An 18,864-nucleotide genomic window follows, 5' to 3' on the forward strand; every position below is an offset into this window, starting at 1 on the left:
GATATATTACAAAGTGAATTAATAATCAAAACTGGATATTAGTTACAAATGATTATATTTGAATGCTTCTTATAAGTTTGATGATTAGTTGCATAAAAAAAAAACTTATCTAAATGTAAACAAAACAAATAAATATAATTACTCTTCTAAGTCATTTTTCCATTTTAATTTTCCATGTAGATGTCACATCTACGTCAAGTAAGTTGTAATCTAAGATCGTTATTATATGAGTAAGAACGCTTTTAATAAGTTCGTTTTTCAGTGATATAAAAAAAAATTGTTTAAATATAAACGTACTCTTCTCTTTTATATATACATTCCTATTACTAAGTGTACATTTGTATTTTAGTTGTTTAATATTTATTTTATTAAACTGAGGATCTTAGTAATTTATTGGGTTCGTATTTGATAAAACTAACTGGTATTAAATTTGAAAATTTTTGTTTAAAACCAAACAAAGTTTTCTGTAGCAACTCAAACTCAATCTCAATCTGTACCCCTCGTCTGCTGATTTGTACGATTATTAAAGAGATATGTACGAATGGAGCACGGTAGAAGACTGTACAAATATATTTGTTTCAATCATTTGTGCGAACATGGTGTACCTAAAAAGAATATATTGCTATGGAAGACGTGCAAAGCAGTCTGTAAACCCTTTTCTCTATCGGCGGCTATTACAATCCAAGGTCTTCCCAAGTACCAAGCGACGATGCTGAACTTTCAATTATTGAATTAAAAAAAAGTTAGTCAATGGAGGAATGACGTACATTTCTGGAAGGTACAACACCGAAATTAATTCTTAATTTGAGTAGAAATCTGGTGAGAAGCAATATGTATGACTAGGAATGTAAAAGGATGATGACCCTAACGCATATCTGTGACCAAGCACAAATTTTAGAATACCTTCCGATTAAAATACTAGTTCATATCTACCATCTTCTTTTCTACCGACATGGATGCTGAATCTTCCTCGTCCTTAGAGTTGCCACATCTGTGCCGTCAATTTACGATTTCTGAGATTCACTCAGCAACCCAAAACTTTGATAAGTCACTAGAAATCGGGCGAGGGGGGTTCGGCATAGTTTACAAAGGAACCATCACTAATGGGGTAACTCGTTTGGTTGCCGCCATTAAGCGTCTGGATTCAAAGTCTAATCAAGGAGCAGCAGAGTTCTGGAATGAAGTTCAAATGCTTTCTAAGTTAAGGCACTGTCACCTGGTCTCTTTGATTGGTTACTGCAATGAAATGCAAGAAATGATCCTTGTTTACGATTATATGCCCCCATGGAACCCTTGAAGATCATCTTCACAAATTTCAGAGTCCTTTACCTTGGGTCAGACGACTCAAAATATGTATAGGGGCAGCTCGGTGACTAGATTACCTTCACAATGGTACGGGCGTTAAGCATGGAGTTATACATCGCGATGTGAAAAGCTCAAATATATTGTTAGATGACAGCTGGGCTGCTAAGATTTCAGATTTTGGGTTGTCCAAACTAGGTCCCATAAATCAACCCTCCACTTATGTCAACACTTTTGTGAAAGGCACTTTTGGATACCTCGATCCAGACTACTTTGCAACTGGTAGGCTGACGAGAAAGTCTGATGTGTATGCGTTTGGGGTAGTATTATTTGAAGCCCTGAGTGGAAAACAAGCAGTGGACAAAAGTCTTGATGAGGAGCATTGGGGTTTAGTAAATTGGGCTCAAGAATCTATCAAAGAAGGTAGGCTAAAGCAAATCGTTGATTGGTATATAAGGGAGAGAATCTTGCCTAAATGTTTGAAGGAATTTGCAAAGCTTGCAGATCGATGTTTACATAGCAATCCAAAGCAACGACCTACAATGGCCGAGGTTGTGGTCTGTCTTGAGTCTGTATTAACCTTACAGGAAAAAGCCAATCACACATTGCAGCCTTCGGCTTTGAGAATATTTGGTAATAAGGTGCCAAAGCTTCTGTCTTGGTCCAATGGGGAAAAATCTGGTATTATGTTCTCTTCCGGTTTATTTGTTTTTTTCTCATGCATAATAAGCACACAAACTGATTTACATGCGGATGTTTCCATGTAGACATGCACTGGAAGAACATATATGTATGTAATGCAATTTGTGTTGATAAGTAGGCAACCATTGAGAAGTATAATGATGATAATTTGAATTGGCACATCATAACTTTGTATTTGAACAAAAAGATCTTTCCTTCTGTAGAGATCATTAATACATTATCATTTACATATCTGACCCCAAATTGTTGTGGAAAACCTACTAGAATTGAGCTAACTTATATTGTCACCAACCAAAATAGCATTCCCTAGATTTATCCTTGAAATGTTTTGATAATTTATTTTGGTGTTTTTGCCTCGTAAACATTTTTGCCAAACTTAAGTGCTTTAATGATCCAGAAAAAAAAGGGTAAAATGGTAAATATACCTTAGGTTTTCCCAGGTTGATAAAACCCTTATTTCTTTCATCCATTTCCACATGTCACGTCCCTCATCATTAGTGTCATAAGTGAAGTTAGATAATTCTTTATTTAGATACAACTTTATTTTTGTATTAACTTTGGGGATGCTGCATTTTATTGCATTAGATATGTGTTATGCCCTATTTGTGTACAAAACTTAGAACGTATATATACTTGTTCTATTGAATATTATATTCTATATATGATATCATACAATACTCGTACGTATCTTATTTGTTTCTAACAGATATCTATTTGTAGTTGGGAGTAAAACATCTTTGGAGTTATACTTTGATTCTATTGGAGGTGAAAACAGAATATTACGTAGGTTTGAGTTTGGAACTATCAATTCTGCAACTGAGAACTTCTCTGAGAATAATAAAAGTTCACAATGGGAGGATGGTTCCATGTACAGGGTATGCATAGTCATGTATCTTATCTATTTACATCATTTTCAAGTTTCCCAACAAGGACTGCTAAAAGCTCTAACTTGGTTTCTCTTTTCAGGGAAGTCTACAAAATGGACTGGAGGTATCAATTGCCAGACATAATTCTGAATCTGGATCCCAAGAGTATAAAAATGAAGCTGCGTTACTGGTAAAACTTGAGCATGAGAATTTGCTCAAGCTGCTTGGATATTGCATTGAAGAAACACAAGTATTCCTTGTCTATGAGTTTGCACTATGTAAAAGTCTAGATCACTTCCTATTTGGTATGAATTCTATTTTTGAAAAGTACATCTCATGCTTTTCTCACATCCTGGTTCAATTAAGGGTCTGTGATATAGTGTCTATGCCAAATAATCATCACTGTTAACATTATTTTACTAAAACTTCATATATATTGAAAATGATATTTTTCAATATTAGGATAAAACTTGACAAACCTATGCTCCATGATATGTCTGTAGATCGTGGATGTACTCTTTTGGACTGGAATAAGCGAGAAAAAGTAATATTGGCTGTTGCTAGGGTACTTGTATACCTTCACCAGCATGATGTCGTACACAGCAATGTCAAACCTCGAAACATTCTTTTAGATGAAAGTTTCCACCCTAAACTATCAGATTTTGGGGTTGCAAGATTTTTGCCTATAAAGGAGGTTGATTGCGTCCAAGTGGATGCAATACATCAGGCTAATCAGCTGTCAACTAAGGATGATGTGTATGGATTTGGTATGTTAATTTTGGAAATGATGATCGGGTATAATAAAGACTTTTTTGAAGGACTACAAACTGTAAGTATGACTATCGATCAGTGATCAGATTCTATGATGTTAAAATTGTTCTTCTACTATATGACTATATCATTTCATTTCTATATATATTTGACACACCATAACCAAAAGCAAAATTCAAGTTTTCTCTAACCTTTTCCACTTGTAACTAGTGATTCGATGTGATTACTGATCTTTGACAAAAAGTTCTAAATCATGGAAAAGCATTTTGTTTTTTTTTTTTTTTTTTTTCTTTTACGTTTTGTTGGTCTCAATTATGGTGCGAGATAGAACTGTCATATGATCGTGTTACTTTTTTAGGAAGAAATTTAAACAGGCTACATGTAATGAATGAAGCATAAAGTACATCAATCAAAATGATCAATTCCAAACTTATATAGAAAATGTCAAGACAAAATTCTTTTTGGTGCGATGGTGGGAGTATATATAACTATTGACATGTGAAATTGTTGTAGGCTTGGAGGGATTGGTGGTCAGGAAAAGATGGAAATATAATTGATCCTAGAATTCAAGCAAATTCAATCATTACAACAAGATGCATCCTCATTGGGCTGATGTGTATTTCAAGTGATGCAGCTGACAGACCAACAATGGAGGAAGTTGTTGCCATGCTGACCAACAGGAATCTCCCTATACCAAAACCATTTATGCCAACATGGATTACACAAAATGGGAGAGGTGCTGATAAAAAACTTTAATGACTTTTTGACAATTTAAGTTCACTCACAAGATAACCCACCAAGTTAAACAAAGCTAGTAGATAGAAACAACCACACAGTTTATAAAATAGTGTGTGGAGAAGGAATCAAGCAAAACAAATATAATATATGGTTGGGCTCTCCTCTTTGAGAGTTTAATCCACTTGGACGAATTTACAGTACCCTCTAGCCGGGTAACACACCGAGTGTGATTTCAAATTTTATAACTTTTTTGTCTCATCCAGATTTGAATGAAATCAGCCCAACAGTTTATATTTTATAAAAAATAAGCATTTGTTGTTAAATAAAGTGGGAACACTTGAGCAACTCTTTTTTGAAATTTCTTTTTCGAAATTTCTTAATATTTGATATGGAAGAAACCTTTAAAATGATTTTTTATTTAGAGAACATAAAGTTTTTCCTTTAGTTTTTATATTTTTGAAAGTAAAAGTGAAGTGCCTAGCTAAACAAGATTTTCAATCAAAAAATTCTTTCAACAAAAAATCATAACTTTAGATAAACGAGACACCTCTAAGAAATCTTTTAATTTTAACACAAACAAATTTAACCTCTTAATTAGTTTTTATAAAAACTTGATTTATATAAAAATAGCATGAGGCGCCATAAGAAACTTATAATTTGGGACTCTATCTAGATACAACTTTCGTTTGGTATGAACTTTAGGGATGTTTCATTTTCAAGCATTAGATATGCTTTTTTGTGTTACTTTCACATTCATATGATACAAAACTCAGAACATAGACTTGTTCTATTGAATATATTATACCATATTATACAATAAATCTATCTTATTTGCTTCTAACAGATTTTTATTTTTAGTTGGGATTACAAGATATTTGGAGGTATACTTTGATAGTATTGGAGGTGAAAACAGAATATTACACAGGTTTGAGTTCAGAATCATCAATGTTGCAACTGAGAACTTCTCTGAGAATAATAAAATTTCACGTTGGGGTTATCATGGTTTCACCGTCTACAAGGTATACGTAGTCATGTATCTTATCTAATCACATTATTTTTAGGTTTCCAAAGGCTGCTAAAAGCTACAACTTAGTTTATCTTTTTAGGGAACACTACAAAATGGACAAGATGTATCAATTGCCAGACATAATCCTAAATTTGGTTCCCAATACTATACAAATGAAGTGGCATTGCTGCTAAAACTTGAGCATGAGAATTTGCTCAAGTTGCTTGGATATTCCACTGGAGAACTAGAAGTATTCCTTGTCTATGAGTTTGCAGTGTGTGGAAGTCTAGATCACATGCTATTTGATATGAATTTTATTTTTTGAAACCTACAACGCATGCTTATATATCGGAGGGTAAATTGCACCCTCTTGAGAACTTGTGATCGAGTTTAAGAGCAAGCAATCAGTACCGTTGACCTTACGTTATATCTAAACTTCATATTTAAATGATAGATTTTAAGATTTAGATTAAACCTGACAAACATGTGCTCCATGATGTCTTTGTAGATCGTGGATGTACTCTTTTGGACTGGAATAAGCGAAAAAAAGTAATATTGGCTGTTGCTAGGGTACTTGTTTACCTTCACCAGCATGATGTCATACATGGTAATGTCAAACCTGCAAATATTCTTTTAGATGGAAATTTTAACCCCAAACTGTCGGATTTTTGGCATGATAATCGGCTGTCAACTAAGGATGATGTGCATGGATTTGGTGTGTTGATTTTGGAAACCATGACTGGGTATAATAGACACTATTTCACTGCACACCGAACTGTAAGTATGATCAGATTCGTCTATGATATTAGAATGGTGCTTCTACAATATCCTATATATTCTAAAAAAAACAGATACTGGTTGTTTAAGATCGACCCAAGCATATAATTTGACATAGATTTTCCTACCAAGTTTATTACCAACCTTTTTCCTCTAGTAACTTTTTTTTTTTAATGTGATTACTGATTTCTGACAAAAGGTTTAAATCATGGAAAAGCATTTTGGTTATTCTTTTTTCTTTTACGTTTTGTGGATCTCAATTATTTGGCGTAAGAGAGAAATGCTATATGATTTTATTATCTAGACAAGGAGAAATATGAACGGGCTACATGTAATGCATGACATACAAAGTACATGGATCAAAATAACTTATATGAAAAATGTCAAGACATACTTCTTTTTGGTGCAATGGTTGGAGTATAACTTTAGACATGTGCAGTTGTTGCAGGTTTGGAAAGATTGGTGGTTAGGAAAAGATCAAAATATGATTGATCGTAGAATTCATGCCGGTTTAAGAATCACAGCAAGATTCATCCTCATTGGGCTGCTGTGTATCTCAAATGATGCAGCTGACAGACCAACAATGGAGGAAGTTGTTGCCATGCTGACAAACAAGACTCTCCCTATACCAAAACTACCCATGCCAACATGGATTATAGATAATGATTCAGATGATACAGATGTTGCAGATGATACAACAGATGCCCTAGTGTCTCGCAGGTATTCGTATATAACACTCAATTCCCTTTATTAAAACAGTGCTGGAAGTTTCCTTCAAGCCCATCAATAGGTTCTCAGGACCAAATGTATTATAGGTCTGATATATTCTTTGTAGGTTTTAAGAATACCTATTTTATCTGTGATAATTAATATCATGGCTTATATAATGTTGAAATTTCTTATAATTGTGTTTGGCGCGCCACAGCTAGCTGATAAGCTAGCTTATTTTTCGAGTTTTTTTATGCTGTCGTATTTGGTAAGCCAAAAAGTAGCTTATAAGCTAGCTTTTTCAAAAGCTACTTAGACTAGCTTTTTAGGAGCTTTTTTAAAAATTACAAATACACCCTTTAATTAATTATAGAAACACATACTTTCACATGTCTTTTTATGTAATTTTATATATTTCAACTAGCTTTTCAGCTAGTTTTACCAAACGTCATTTTTTATCAGCTAGCTTTTCAGCTATCAACTAGCTTTTCAGCTATCAGTCAGCTTTTCAGCTAACAGCTAACTTTTCAGCTAGTACGCCAAACATAGCCTTGAGTTGTTCTTTATTTTTTGTTTGTTTTTTTGTTATATGATATGCGTTTTTGCAAACAAGTTGCATTTCTTAAAACACAAAACAAGTGTAAAAACCAACTGAAACATAGAGTGAGACACTTGATAAGTCCTGACCCTATTTGGTTTACCAAAGGAAGACATGCACAGTGCTACCAGACCCTAATCCAAGCACCAAGCACCTAATCAGCCTGACTCTCGAAAGCATGGGATTTGTTTGAATATTATTAGAATGTAAATATTGCATATATTAGTTTTAGGCATAGTTAGCCCATGGGCTCATAATGTTTCCTTTGTCTAGGGATCCTGCCTCTATATATAGTCTTGTACCGCCTCCTTGTAAAAGATATACAATCAATAAGGTATTTTTACCCTCAATCTATTATTGTTAACATGGTATCGGAGCGAGGTTTAGGGTGGGAGGGTTTTTTGTGTTAAGTACCAATCGGCAAATTACTGTTCACGGTTACTATTCATACTAATATTGTTCATGATACTATTCAGGGCCGGTCTATTTGTTTTCCATGCCCCGGACGAAAAATAGTTGATAGTGCCCCTATATATACACCATGCTCGTATACAACATAAATTTCTAGAACAAAAATACTAAGGTGTTGTTTGTTTTTTGGAAAAAACCTCTTCAAACCTCTTACTGCTGCGCGGCGCAGCACACGCGCAGCATTTTTCATCTCGCAGTTGTTTGTTTTTTAGAAGTCTTTTGAGTCAAAAACCTCTGCGCAGGCTCTGTTTGGCGCAGCACTTGTACTGCATCTTCTAACCTCCTCTTCTTTTTTTATTGCTGAAAATTTGATTATATGTTATTAAAATTTTATTTCACATTTTTTTTCCGTTTATTCTTATTGAATTTATTTTTCATTTTTTTATATTCAATAATGATAATTTCTTGATGAAATATCATTATTTTTTACTAAAATATCTTTATTTTTTGTTGAAATATCATTCTTTTTTACTGAAATATCATTAATTTTTACCGAAATGTTATACATTATTAAATTTTACGTATTAAAAAGCTATTTTCGGTTTATAAAATTAGTTTATTTTAATTTTTTAATATCTGCAGCAGTATGCAGATGTTAAAAAAACAAACACGTTTCTTATTATAGTCTGCAGCCGTTTGGTCCACCTCTTCTACTGCAGAGGGTTGCAGAGGTGGTCCGCAGACTTCATGAATTTTTGCTTCAGAAAATCAAACAACACCTAATACAATTTTTATTTAGAGGCATGTTTGATGTCTATAAATTAATACACAAAGAAAAAGTTTATCTATCAAGTCGATGATAAAGATAATTATAACTTATCATCGATTACCATCTTCGGGGACAAAATTGTTCAAACTTAGATCAAATCACCTCCTAACATAAGAGATCATCAAGATTACAAACAACATCCAAATCCACTTGAAATTTCAATTACCATCTTCGGGGACAAAATTGTCCAAACTTGGATCAAAAGTATGTTACACATCAACAGCTCAAGAGAAAATGCACAACCAAACTCAAATTAAGGGCAAAACCATCCAGTTTAGGCTCTATTTATAAAATGCAAAAATCATAAAATTTACAGGGATTCCTATTTCCACATTCCACAAACTAAGGCAAACCACACAAATCCATTTGACAAATATGCATTCAAAATTCTCGAAAGAAAAGAATCAAAACGCAAAGAATAAGATTTTGGTTACTATTTCGGATGCAGAATTTCAGATTTCAGAGTTTAGGAATTACAGATTTTGATTTAAACTTTAAATAATGAAAGAAAAAAAAGTAGATTTTTAAAAAAAAACTCACTGTTGCTTTGCAAGACTCAAGGCAATCGATTTCTTATTTAGGCTTGATTATTCCACATGATCGACTCTTCATTTTCTGATTTTTTTGGCATGATTGTTGAGCTGCGTTTTGCCGCCTTCTACTACCCTTCAATGCGCCGAATGCCTCATGCCCTAGAGTTGTAATTCGTCAACTATTATTAGGCATGGGATAAGTATTTGAGGATGTCAGAGTGAACGACGCGGGAATATCTATACAAGTTTGTTAAACTTGTGATTATCTTCTATCATAGTCGTTATTTATGCAAGGCTACAGTTAGCTACATCCAACAATTGTATACATCACATAAAAACAAACATGGTTTCTCTAGAATGTTTGGTAGTATTGATTATGTGCATCAGGGGTGGTCAATGTGTCATAAAGCATGGCATGGTCAATTTATGAGAGGTGATCAAAAGCAGCCGGCAATAATTTTAGAAGCAATGGTGTTTAATGATCTTAGGATATGGCATGCATTTTTTGGTCCATCGTGTGCCAACAACGACATCAATATTTTATACACAATCATCGATATTCAACGACATTATCCTTGGGAATTCGTATGAGGTGTTGTTTCAAGCAAATGGGACATCATACAAGCATTGTATCATCTTACTGATGGGACATATCCGAATTTAACTACATTTGTGAAATCATTCTCTTGTCCAAATGACGAAAAGCGATTAAAGTTTAAGTCGGCCCAAGAATCAGCTAGGAATGATGGTTGTATGCTGTTGTTGGATAAACTTGTAGCAGCTGCTCATATTGAGGAGAAGGTCTGGATGACATAAACAAGTGAAGGTTATGGGTATGTGCATGATTCAGCAATGGTGTGTATCAATCTAATGACACCTTAAGCGAAGACAAGAATCGGTCAAATGAATTGGAGCTTATCAAGCATTATTTTTTTAATTTCTTTTTATACCAATGGACCACATTTGTATAGAAGAATTTGTAATGTTAAAACTCTAAAAATGCAATGTTCGACTTTGGTGACTCTCCCATAACCTTACCCTGTGCTGCAAAATGAAGAAAACAATATGCAAAGAGAAGTTTTCCTCAAAATCATTCTATTTTGGTAGTGAAATAAATAAATAAATAATTGTAATAATTAAGAAAGAAGAAAACAACAATCATGATAGTAGCATAATTACATACTTAAGAATCTTCTGTTTCAGAATCTGACTCTGTATCTGACCAAAGTTCTACAGGTCTTCTGTTTGTATTGGCTTCCAGTGGGGGCAGCCCATCATCTTCACTAGACTCTAGCTCCTCACAATTTTCCTGTGTTATTGAAGGGTTTTTCTCCACTATGGCTGATTTAAAGATTTCTGGCCTGCATTAATAAAACAAATTGCAAATAAGTATTTTTTATATTGAAGAATTTGAGATCATTAATAAACAAACTAACCATTCTGGAGACTTTTGTAATGATCTAACTTGTTCATGGAAAAGAACTTGAAGAACAACACAAGCCACTTTTCTTCCAGACTCAACAGCCTCTTCTCTCCCACTATCATCAACCACCACAAAACTACCTGCAACATTTATTCATCATCTAATTCACCATTTATATGGGTTAAATGATAGAAATAGCAATCTGCTTTCATTGATTTGTCCACTACTGCATCTTCCTTTCACTTTTCAATTATTACAGCATTGTGTACTTTGAAATATCTACCCAATTATGGCAATGTCATCCATACACAAAGCAATTTTCAGTGCTATAATTTGGTAGATTTTTCAAAGTATAATGCAACTGAAAGTACATGAACTCACACCTCGTTTTATCCACATGCTTTTCTGAAATTTAGCTGGGAAAATCGCCAAAGCTTTGTCTCCTTTGGCATCAATTATCTGTACTTAAATCAATCAGTCATGTATCTAATCATACCGATAACAAGTGATAAGGATGTGGTGAATAACCTCAATTAGATTGGAGCCTCGAAGAGAAACAACTTGCATGATGCTTTGGCCTGGTTGAAGAGTTAATGTCTCATCATTAACAGCCCTCTTCAGATTTTTCCTTCCACCTTTTGTAGCCATTTTTCACTTTAATCACACTTGTAGATGATTATGGAGCTCTGTATCTAAAATCAACAAAATTAACACTTTAAATTGATTAAATGAACACATTACATCTACAACTACAGATCAGATCCATCCAAATAGATTTAGGGGAGAATACAGGGAAACTAGGAGAAAGTACTCACCGAGCTGGAAGAGGAAGCAGTTTTGAGTCGAACGAATTCAGGCCACAGGGGCTGTGCGATGGAAGGAAGAGCCGAAGGGAGGGGCTGCTGGGCAGTGGTGCCTGGTGGGGCAAAACGGCGATTATGATGACGGTCTGGTCACTGCCTCACTTGTGCCGACGTGCGGTGGTGGTTGTGGTCTTGTGGACGGAGGCGTCGCGAGAAGAAGTCTGATATCCCTTTATTTTCTTCTTCAGTTGCAAATGAATTAGCTTTAGGGTTTATGCAATTTCACCTATTCGTTTTATTTTTATTGTTTAAACTTTATTTAAATGTATTGTAATTTTTTTAAATAAATGGTAAATGGATCTTAATTTTAAGAGTTACTCGTAAAATGGCCATATTTTGAAAATTGTTCACATACCCACTGTGTCCCTGATACATATATTATCGAGGCATCCAATCAGATTAAACTTCTCTTCAAACCAAACTCTACCCTCTAAAACACTTTACACATGAAACTTAACAATGAAAATATATATGAAAGCTTGGAGAAAGCTACAACCGCTAAACAATGAAAATTTAAAACCATCACATGTATCGGAGTATTCGAATCGCAAAAATCAAAACTTACCTTATGGGAAGATTAAAGTCATGGTCATTGCCACTAAGTAGTGGAGGCTAGGAAGTGATCAATGGAAGAGCGGTGGCATGGAGCCATGCAGTTGGAGTTTGGAGCTTTATTGTTCTCGTTTTGTTGCTTTTATTCTTAGGCACAACGGTGATGTTTCTACTGCAATAGACGATAATGGGGGTAGGGATCTGTCTCATCGTGTTGTTGTGACGGCGAGGCTTCAACAGTTGTCAACAAAGAGTAAAAGCCAAAAGCAGGGAGAATTGAAGAGAAAGTTGCAGAGCATATATCAGGAGTAGGGCGGGTCAGGTACGTCTCATATTTACTGCCCCAACCCCGATAAGAATAATCGATAATCCCTCGATCCCTAACCCATTGGCGAAAAAACGTGTCCCCAACCATAAATTTTGGGTTTCGGGTTTCCCAGTCATGTTCAGATTTTTCTTTCATTCTTAAGTCTAAGTCCCTCACAAGACATATAATTCTATTTACGATACTAAAATCACCAACACACAAATGGCACGAGCACGATAGAAGTGACATTGACCCAACATTTTGTAACAATTTAAGAGAGTTCCAAACATTGAGATTAATATTAACTTTTTATCAAGTTATTATCTCATCAAATCAATATTTTTTTTTATTTAGTTGGTTCGGAAGATAATTTGTAATCAAGCATTTAGTAAGGTTACACTTTAGCAAACAATTTTATTTTGAATCACTGTTTTTATCATTCTATGGTTTTCTTCTCGTAGATCTACACTACCACATTAATATTTCAAACATGTTAAATATATGTTGGTGTAGTTAGGATTATATATCAATTAATTATATATGTTATTCTTTTGAATGTTAGTTTCTATTTTATGGTTTTGATCCTAATTGAATAAAGTGTATCATCATCTTTTCGTGTAGACATATAATACAACATTAATAGTAGAAATGCGTTAAATATGTGTTGGTGTAATTAGAATTATATTTTGGTTGATTGTTTATGTAATTCTTTTAAGTGTTAGATGATATTCCATTCTCCAGTGTTTTCAATACAATTAACTTTCCAATTCGTTGTTGGTTTGTTCACCCAGATCCGTGAATGCTTTGGCATATAAAATGTAACGCTCGATCATTTCCAAGGTATTTATATTAATTCGGGTTAATTATTTGTTATGTTTTGGACCTTGATCCATTGGGTCTTTCCTTATTGGGCTTAGGGTGCAGTACGCGGGGCGTACCACCCTATGTACATTGGGCGTATTGATGAGGATTGAACGTAGGTGCCATGCATGTACGCGTTGCGTACAAGGGAGTACGCGCAACGTACGTGGCCAGTTCCCAAAACCCTAATATTTAGGGTTTGAGAATTATTTAAAGAACATTATGACCTAAGAACTTCTTTACCGGCCTCCCTCTTGTCCCTAAATAGCCTCCACGAAACTCTAACCTCATTGTTGAGTGTTCTTGACCTTGAAAGTTCCTTTGAGTGCATTTTGGTGTGTTTTGTCTCATTTTCAAGTAAGAGAAGGTTGGAGCAAGGTGGTGGTTCAAGGATAAGCTTGTAGATTCGGGTTCTCTGCTTCATTTCTAGCTTCTGCAAGGTATAAAGTCTTGATATTGATCTTTAGAAGCTTAGATGTCCATGTTTTAGCTTTTGGACCCTTTTTGGTTCCATAGATGAGTTCTTATGGATTACTTATGTTTCTGAAGCTTAGAGTTGCTACTCTTGGTGTTCTTTGGGTCCTAGTGTCATAAAGTTGCAACGTTGGAAGCTTTAATCAAACCATGCATGAGTAATGGCCATTTTCATGGAAGTAGATTGTCATATTTCGCGTTTGGGCCCACTTGGAGCATGCAAAGCCACCAAGATGTCGACTGTATGGGTTAATAGGTCGTGTATGATTCAGATCTGTGTTTAGGACTTCTAGAATTAAGTGTTAAGGACTTAATGAAGAAAAGGCTTATTGGGTGAGTACGTTGGGCGTACAAGCTCGTATACGTAACGTACAAGCCATGCAGCGTGTACGCTTAGCGTACAGCCGAGTACGCCTCGCGTACTTTGACAGATGGGCTTGGCGTTGTTTGGGCCTCGGTTTGGGTCGTTTTCTTGGACCTTGTTGCTTTGGGTTGTAGTGGGCCATCTGAAATCAGGTTTTTGGACTATGGATATGATTGGGCTTTAGGGTAGGCCCGCTAGAGGTGTTTGGGCCTAATTTGGAAAATCGGGCCATTAGTGGGCTTTGGAAGATTATTTAGTGTTGGCCTTAGTGGTTTGTGGTTTTGGGCCTTAGTTGTGGATCAAGCTAGGCCAAGGATAAAATGGTTATTATATCCCAAGTATGGATTATTGGTTATAGTTTGGAACCCAAGTATTGATTGGGTGTTATTTTTTCCCTAATAGCTCGAGGAGTCGTCAGGGCAGTAGTTAGGGATTTCTTTCTGTGAGATTCAGCATTTGAGTTGAGTTTCCTCATTGGGCTTTAGTGGGTTAATGTCGATCCTTATTGGTCATGCTAGGATGCTAGGAGTATATGTGACCCTTGCATGTGTCATGTGTTGTTATGTATACCAGGCGACGCTCGATGTCAGGCACGGGGGAGTATGTGATTTATTATGTATGGTATGTGGTAGTTTGGGAAACTCACTAAACTTTGTGTTTACTGTTTTCAGTTTATGTTTCAGGTACTTCCGGTAGCAAAGAAAAAGCTCGGGTTGACTGCATCGCACACACCGTTGAGATTTCGCATATGATAATTTACTCTGATTTTTATGACATTTGATCTATTGGATATTTTTTAATGTATGAATGATATTTAGAAATATTATTTTATAGATTTTTAAAAAATGAAATTTTTTAGACCATATTTTGGGTTGTTACATCAAATCCCTAACAATTTATACTATGAAGCTTAAGAAGACATAATTATACCATGAAGCTTCAATCTTTCAAGTCACCAGCTTTTTGCAAAAAATCCTTAAATATTTTGCTCCTAACCTTTTTACCTCTTTTCCTCGTGAGTTAGAAGAGAAGAGAAAAAAAAACAATTAAATAAAACCCATTTTTCTCTCTACACTTCTTTTTTTCTTTTTATTTTTTGGAAAAAAAAAAAAAAGGAACAGATAAGTGACTCGATATGCCCAAACACCGGTTTTAAACCGATCTTGGTTTAAAAGGATAAAAATAAAAAGACATTTTTAAATTGGTTATAGAAAAATCAATTTTGGTTAATCGGGCTTGGGCTTAAGAGGGGTCCTAAGCCTGGCCTGAGAAAAGCCTGAAAACTGAAAAGGCCTGGTGTTTTAAAGTGTAAGCATCTCGTTTGGCCGGTTCTTTTAAGTTTTAACTTTTAAGCCTAAAATCTTGGTCTTAATGGTTAAAAGTAATCGGTCCTTTTTAGAAAGAAAATAATAATAATAATAATAATAATAATAATAACTAGATAAGAAAGATTCGACACTTATGTCAAAGAAAACCGATAGAAGACATTACGTTAAAGATGGTGTTATCGTTTATAAGTCGTTTGTCATGGAAGTAGGATGCTATAACTGGTTGACTATGAAAGTATGATGCTTAAAAAATGAAGTAGAAGCAAACTGAGATATATTCTCTTTTTAAAACACATATGTTGGGTACAAAATTAATTTAACCAAATAAAGTCTAAGGCAGCACCAGTCCAACTGCTTCCTCTGGTTGGTACTGCTCCAATTCCTCCTGCTTGACCTTTATTAGGTCTCCCTTGTAGCTTCAAAACCAATGGAATCTATAAATGAAGGAGAATGAGAAAAATATAAGAAAATGACCAATATACCCTTCAAAAAATTGGACTGCATAAAAATGTATTTCGTCGACCTCATTCTTTGTTATTACCTTCTATGTAGTCGGCCAGACCTGTTGATTGCTAGACGTGCTATGATGACTAAACTGGCTGCAACGGTTGAGAGCCAGAAGCATAATTGTTCATGGCCCAAGAGTGTGAGGACTGCAAAGTACTTGGCAGTTTTATATAAATCTTGATAAGCTTTTGCAGCTTTGAGATCCCTTTAAGTGCTGATTTTGTAACAGAAATTAAAAAAAAAAATTCGGTTAAATCTACAACTAAGAGAAGAGTCGATTAAGAACTCAAAATAGTTAAATAAAAAAATAATTAAAAAAAAAAACAACCTTCAGTAAATCTGTAAATAAGATCTTCAAATAAGGGAGATCAGAGCACATTTCAATTTACGAAAAAAAAAAAGTATCCTGTGATTTAGAAAAGCCTACAATAAATCTGTAATAAGTTGCTTTATAAGAAAATAAATCTACAAAATACAAGTATTTCTTGAATTCCCATGCAATTCGGTTCAATACCCTTTTGTAATAAAAATTAGGATTTGATCGGAATTGACTTCCAATCGGTAATGCCTCTTACTTACCAATAAGCACGAAAAAAAAAAAAAAAAAACAAAGTGCTCAAAAGTAAAATCTCTTGGTGACTACACTGCTCTCCTTTTTCCCTACATACTAAAAATAACTAAATTGTTAAATCTAATAAATAGCATTGTATATTTGTTAATATTTTTTCTATTACGTTCTACTTTCATTTCTTGCTAATGCAAGATTGTATTTCGAAAAATCCATCCAACTAAAATAATGCTATAAAAAACAAAGCAGTTTTCGTTGTTATAATTGAATTTGATTCTCAAAATACAATACGTTGATTAAAAAATTTGCTAATTTTTTTGCATTTCGTTAGACTTAACTTCGTATGGAATTTAAGATCACATATGGCATGACCAAGCTCTTTTTTTGCTCAAAAAATACAATATAATGATTAAAAAATACACGTAAAAGAATTACCTAAAAAAGGTAAACATGTTGCTGTTGTTGTTGTTGGTGGTGGTGGTGGTCAGGTTAAGCGACAACACCCTGCTGCATTGGGATATTTTCGAGATTCCCATCCCAAATAACAAATTCTTTGTCTCTCACTTCCAATTCATTTCCAGTAAAACAGGGACTGCAATTGCAAAGAGATGGGCTTAAAATAGAAATATAGAAAAGCATAAGGAGAAATTGGTAATTTACTCAACAATGGGGTATCTGTTGCAGGAATGCAGAATATTATGACCCAACAACACATAAAGGTATCTATTCACCTAAGTTTAAGAGTAAAGAGTGTTAGATAGTAATACTTTTTTTAACCAATTTCTTTATTGCCATTTGTATCTGCAGGTAAGCCATCAAGACAAGTCAGTCATGGAAAGCTTTAAACTCTTTTATTTACTGTAAAAAGCCAAATATGATTACCAACATTCACGAATGATGTATCAACGTAATTGATGCCAGAAAGAAATTATATCCAAAATTTATCAGCTTCACTGTATTTACCTATCGGTTGCTTTGTTTTTGGAGGAGAAGTAGAAACTTGAAGCAAGCATTAAATATAAAAGAAAAGGAAATTTCATAATTGAGAATTTGGACTAAAAGCCTGAAAAAAAAAACTATAACCTATGAAGCTTGATAGAGCTCATATAATTCAATGATTCTATGTTATTGTTGCTCCATAGCAACAAATTAATTGTAGTAAACATAAACACTATATTATATTTTTTTCTTCGTTAAAGAACACTTCTTGTGTTGCTTTAAGTGATTTTCTTCACAAACCCAAAAACATAATCATTGAAAAATTACTAAAAAAGTTGTTTCAAAAAATAGTCAATTACATAGATACTCAGCAGAAATAATGGGAGAAAAGGTGAATCGAAGAATTGATTATTTGTGTCTGGTTTATACCTTATAAAGTCTTCCGAAACTCCAAGCAATTGGCATATACACAACTATCTCGCTTCACAATTTCTCAGTATAAAATGACCTTTTTTCTTTACAGTGTGAGAATCAATTACCGCTTCGGTTCGTTTGTATATGTGATCTAGAAATTGTAAATACCATACTTAAATTACAATATAGCAATGATATTAGGGCTAAAATTATACCCGACATAGAGCCGAAGTTTACCTGTATTGTCGATTGGGTGTGATACCACTGCTTCACTGGCCTCTTCTACCATTAGCATCAGTGGGCAGGTTTATGGTATCTCTGATCCGAAAATCGAACGGCACCTTTCACCTTATGCTTAGAGGATCGATGCAACCGACGGCTGAGAATGTCAATGTTACCGGACTTAGCGACGTCGTCGACGAAGTTGGTCGGTAGCGGTGCGCCTTGTAGAAAGCCGTCGATGATGGGGTACGATATGGGTAAAGCAGGTGTGAAGTTGATCACGTGGTGGTAGTCGAGACGACCGTCTTCTTCTCTGAGGTGGACGGAACTCGTAAACCGTTGAGAGGTAATGTTCTAGGGTTGAAGAAGTGGATGAAATCAATGATGATATTTGAGGAAGAAGAGGTGGGGGTCGATTGTTAAACATCCTAGAGTATAAGTCGGTAGAGAAGTGGTGGAGTCGATGCTCTGGAAGGATTTCATTGGGCCAAAAAACGGTGAAACAAAAAATTGAAACGTGTGTTGAGGATGAAGATGAAATTAGAGGAGAAAGTTGACATGTATCCATCATTGACCGGCCATTTACCAAGAGGTCCAATATAATTACATAAAAGGACTCATTGTAAAGAGAAGATAGAAATCAAACAAAAGTGAAAAAATTCACAAACATAAAAAGTTCAGGGAGCTGGAATGTAACTTCAACTGTAACACGAACCATAATTGGATAAAATTTCAACTTTAATATATATATATATGGTTATAACCGTGGGAAACCATGGTTATAAAATTTAACAAATTATG

General features: G+C 34.6%; 1 protein-coding gene, 1 long non-coding RNA gene and 1 pseudogene across 6 annotated transcripts; 1 reads left to right on the forward strand and 2 right to left on the reverse strand.

Moving 5' to 3' along the window:
- The first annotated feature begins 487 nt into the window (after nt 1-487).
- LOC145047584 (uncharacterized) lies at nt 488-7,067 on the forward strand (annotated as a pseudogene). The gene is made up of 8 exons (XR_013682286.1): nt 488-1,983; nt 2,725-2,879; nt 2,971-3,175; nt 3,374-3,699; nt 4,155-4,377; nt 5,238-5,398; nt 5,486-6,162; nt 6,602-7,067. The product of XR_013682286.1 is annotated as an uncharacterized LOC145047584 (transcript).
- Nucleotides 7,068-9,139: 2,072 nt separating this feature from the next.
- LOC145047585 (uncharacterized) lies at nt 9,140-11,736 on the reverse strand. Of its 4 annotated transcripts, none has more exons than XM_078995890.1 (6): nt 11,480-11,736; nt 11,193-11,356; nt 11,048-11,123; nt 10,678-10,804; nt 10,425-10,602; nt 9,140-9,400 (listed from the first exon to the last, which is right to left on the reverse strand). In XM_078995890.1, exons 2-5 carry the CDS (start codon nt 11,310-11,312, stop codon nt 10,425-10,427), a joined length of 501 nt encoding a protein of 166 aa, XP_078852016.1. In that variant the 5' UTR covers nt 11,313-11,356; nt 11,480-11,736; the 3' UTR covers nt 9,140-9,400. The 4 variants fall into 4 exon arrangements, with proteins under 4 accessions (XP_078852016.1, XP_078852015.1, XP_078852013.1 ...); XM_078995889.1 differs by lacking the exon at nt 9,140-9,400 and adding an exon at nt 9,811-10,044; XM_078995887.1 differs by lacking the exon at nt 9,140-9,400 and adding an exon at nt 9,811-10,285.
- Nucleotides 11,737-15,665: 3,929 nt separating this feature from the next.
- On the reverse strand, nt 15,666-18,602 carry LOC145047586 (uncharacterized). Its single transcript, XR_013682287.1, has 5 exons — nt 18,079-18,602; nt 17,857-17,992; nt 16,924-17,080; nt 15,955-16,134; nt 15,666-15,847 (listed from the first exon to the last, which is right to left on the reverse strand). It is a non-coding gene; the product is annotated as an uncharacterized LOC145047586 (long non-coding RNA).
- Between the last annotated feature and the right edge of the window lie 262 nt (nt 18,603-18,864).

This window comes from Lactuca saligna, chromosome 5, assembly GCF_052625555.1.
Source record: "Lactuca saligna cultivar CGN05327 chromosome 5, ASM5262555v1, whole genome shotgun sequence".
Taxonomy (NCBI): Eukaryota; Viridiplantae; Streptophyta; class Magnoliopsida; order Asterales; family Asteraceae; genus Lactuca; species Lactuca saligna.

Bases quoted from the DNA above. Each gene is read 5' to 3' on its own strand.
- LOC145047585 (XM_078995890.1), bottom strand. From the start codon at position 11,312: ATGGCTACAAAAGGTGGAAGGAAAAATCTGAAGAGGGCTGTTAATGAT. The intron at 11,124-11,192 runs GTTATTCACCAC...ATTTAAGTACAG, and splicing joins GAGGCTCCAATCTAATTGAG to ATAATTGATGCCAAAGGAGA. The intron at 10,603-10,677 runs GTTAGTTTGTTT...TTATTAATGCAG, and splicing joins TTACAAAAGTCTCCAGAATG to GCCAGAAATCTTTAAATCAG.